This window comes from Canis lupus (genome assembly GCF_048164855.1).
Source record: "Canis lupus baileyi chromosome Y unlocalized genomic scaffold, mCanLup2.hap1 SUPER_Y_unloc_5, whole genome shotgun sequence".
Classification (NCBI taxonomy): Eukaryota; Metazoa; Chordata; class Mammalia; order Carnivora; family Canidae; genus Canis; species Canis lupus.
In genome coordinates, this window is record NW_027326473.1 from 566,154 (window position 1) to 568,995 (window position 2,842).

The 2,842-nt window shown below is 36.6% G+C and overlaps 1 protein-coding gene across 6 annotated transcripts in view; it reads right to left on the reverse strand.

Moving 5' to 3' along the window:
* LOC140629711 (cullin-4B-like) overlaps window positions 1-2,842 on the reverse strand; it is a 108,358-nt gene that overhangs the window by 105,285 nt on the left and 231 nt on the right. For all 6 annotated transcript variants that reach the window (XM_072819283.1, XM_072819285.1, XM_072819284.1 and 3 more), the window contains exon 2: window positions 596-814. In XM_072819283.1, the coding sequence (XP_072675384.1) occupies window positions 596-800 (205 nt within the window). In that variant the 5' untranslated portion in view covers window positions 801-814. The remainder of the gene's footprint in view (window positions 1-595; window positions 815-2,842) is intronic.

The window sequence follows — 2,842 nt, forward strand, 5'->3', positions numbered from 1 at the left end:
CAGAAGGAGAAGTAGGCTCCATGCAGGGTGCCCGACATGGGACTCCATCCTGGGTCTCCAGGATCCCACCCTGGGCTGAAGGCGGTGCCAAACGGCCTAGCCACCGGGGCTGCCCTTCTCAAAAATTTTTAAATGCATAAAATCCATTTATTCTTACTACTAGATCTTATTTATTATTTTATTATTCACATCCAAGTGTATTATTTTTACCACATATTTTATGTCAGCAAATAATTAAATTGTTGCTTTTTTGACTATCTGTGTAAGACCACTTTTCACTATAACACAGATCTAGTCACTAAAAAGATGGGAAACTAATCTACAAAGGTTTGGAAGTCTAGAATGTATTTCAAAATCTAAGAGAGAACTGAAAATGTATTTTAGAGGGAAACAGAAAAGTGAAGCACGGAGCAAATTTCCAAAGGTCACGGGTTACGATTATATCGTGGCTGGGAAAGCAATGTTCCTAAATCTTCTAAAATTTACCTGTGCCACAAAAAATAAAACTTTATCTCTCAGAATTCAAAAATCAAAAAGCAGCAATAGGAAATGTGGAGCTAAAACTGAAATCTTTATAAAATGATCATTATGTTACCTTTAAAGTTTCTGATTACTAATTTCTTGACAGAGCCTGTGCCAAGCTTGACACCGGCAAAACCAGACAGAGTTGTGGAGGCTTCAGTCAAGTCATCTGTGTGATGGTCTGCAGCCACAGAGGGAACTATCAAGTTTCTGTTTTCAAGTTGTTCTTGTTCCTGAGAGGTAGTAGCAGATGATGAGAATGAGTCTTCCTCAGCCATGTTCACATTAAGTCCTGTAAAAAATAAATAAATAAAAATTCCAGTTTATAATTTTGTCTGCTGGATTTAAGAAGTCTGACTTAAGGAAGGAAATTTAGGAACAGCAGGAGATAACAGCAACTTGGATGCTCAGTTAAGTATCTGCCTTTGGCTCTGGTTGTTACCCCAGGGTCTCAGTGTGAAAAAATGAATAACCATCTAAACAAGAGAGAAAAATAATCAAGAGCAAAGTCAAAAAAAAAAAAGAAAAGGAAGAAGAAGAAGAAAAAGAAAACTGAAACAAGAAGTGGTAATGTAGTAGTAAATGAGAAAATAATCCTGAATATTTTTTAGAGTAACGTGTAGAGGGCATATATACCAAGGAAAGAACAAAGATCAGAGAACAAGAGAAAACGGGAAGTAAAAGGGTAAAAATAAATAAATACATAAAAAATAAATACATAAATAAAAGAAACTCCAGACAGAAAATGGAAACAGACTCAGAAAGAAAGAAAAGTGCAAGGCACCCATAAATGTAAATTTCAGAACCTGTTGCAACAAAGAGCTACCCTGAGAGGAAAAGAGACAAAGACAAACCATAGGAATGGCTAAAAAATATTAAACAGACAAGAAGAAATGAAGTATAGAAAGTCAGGAAAGGCAGAGCACAAGATTTTTATTTATTGTGTACCATTCAGGTGTTTGGAACACATGAGATATAGGGGTACACAAAAGACACAACGCTCTGGACTCTCATGAAATATTCATCATAAAGGTGCAGAAAATATGGCAAGTCTGAGAGATAAGATGGAAAATGAGAAAATAGTAAAAACTGATGCATGGGCAGAAAGTTGCATCTAGTAAGGGTTTAAAGGCGGGAAACCAGTAGAAGCAGTAAGAAAGGGGGTTGTACAATATGGTGGGGAAAAACCAAAGAGAAAAAAGAATCAGGCAAAGAATATTTACTCACATAATGAGAAAGGCATAAAGAAACTATGATAGAAATGAATATATGGATAAACACGAGAGAAATTCAGGGGAAGAGAGGGAAGCAATGGTGGACGCTAACAAACGTGCAATGTACGAGAAGCTCAACAAGACATTTTTAAAAGCAGGCATGAAGAAATAAAGACATTAACACAAAGAAAATGAAAAGACAAAAGACTCAGAGAATGAAATGCAGGCTATATTTCTGAGGGATAAAAATATGAAAAGTCAAAAAAACAAATAAAATAGTACTTGTGTCATGAAGATACAGAGACACAAGGTAAACATTCTATATTTGTAGAACTCTTTTCCCTAACATAGAAGTAGGGAAAGAATAGAAGTAGGGAAAAACAAAGTACTTCAAGAACTGGAGAGGACACGTATATGAACAAACTAAATGACATCAACAGAAAGAAACCAGTGATGATTACCACATAAAAGCATTAAAATAAAAAACAGGACATCGAAAAATGGAAACAGATGAACATAAAAAAAAAAAAAATGGGTACATAAAAAGTCAGAGATTTAAAACTGGATTAAAAAGAAAACCAAAATGGGGATCCCTGGGTGGCGCAGGTGGCGCAGCGGTTTGGCGCCTGCCTTTGGCCCAGGGCGCGATCCTGGAGACCCGGGATCGAGTCCCACGTCCGGCTCCCGGTGCATGGAGCCTGCTTCTCCCTCTGCCTGTGTCTCTGCCTCTCTCTCTCTCTCTGTGTGACTATCATAAAAATAAATAAATAAATAAATAAAAAACCAAAATGTACAAATAAAAGTAACAACTTGTGTAAATATGAGAGAAACCACACCAAACTGTGGAAACCTAAGAAATACAAAGTGAAATACCCGTATAAACTGCACTAAAGGCACAGCATGGACGGGCAAACTAAGAGTCGAAGACACGCTCAAATCAGATATAATGAAAAACAAACTTGAAAAGGCGCACAATATAGAGAGAGAGGCAAAGAAAAACGGAAAGGAGAAAGGCTGAGAAAAATAGGATGTTCACTCGAAAACGAAAAGATGGAAGCAAGGTCAATAAAGAAAATAAATATTCACATTCTTAAAGAGTCACTTAC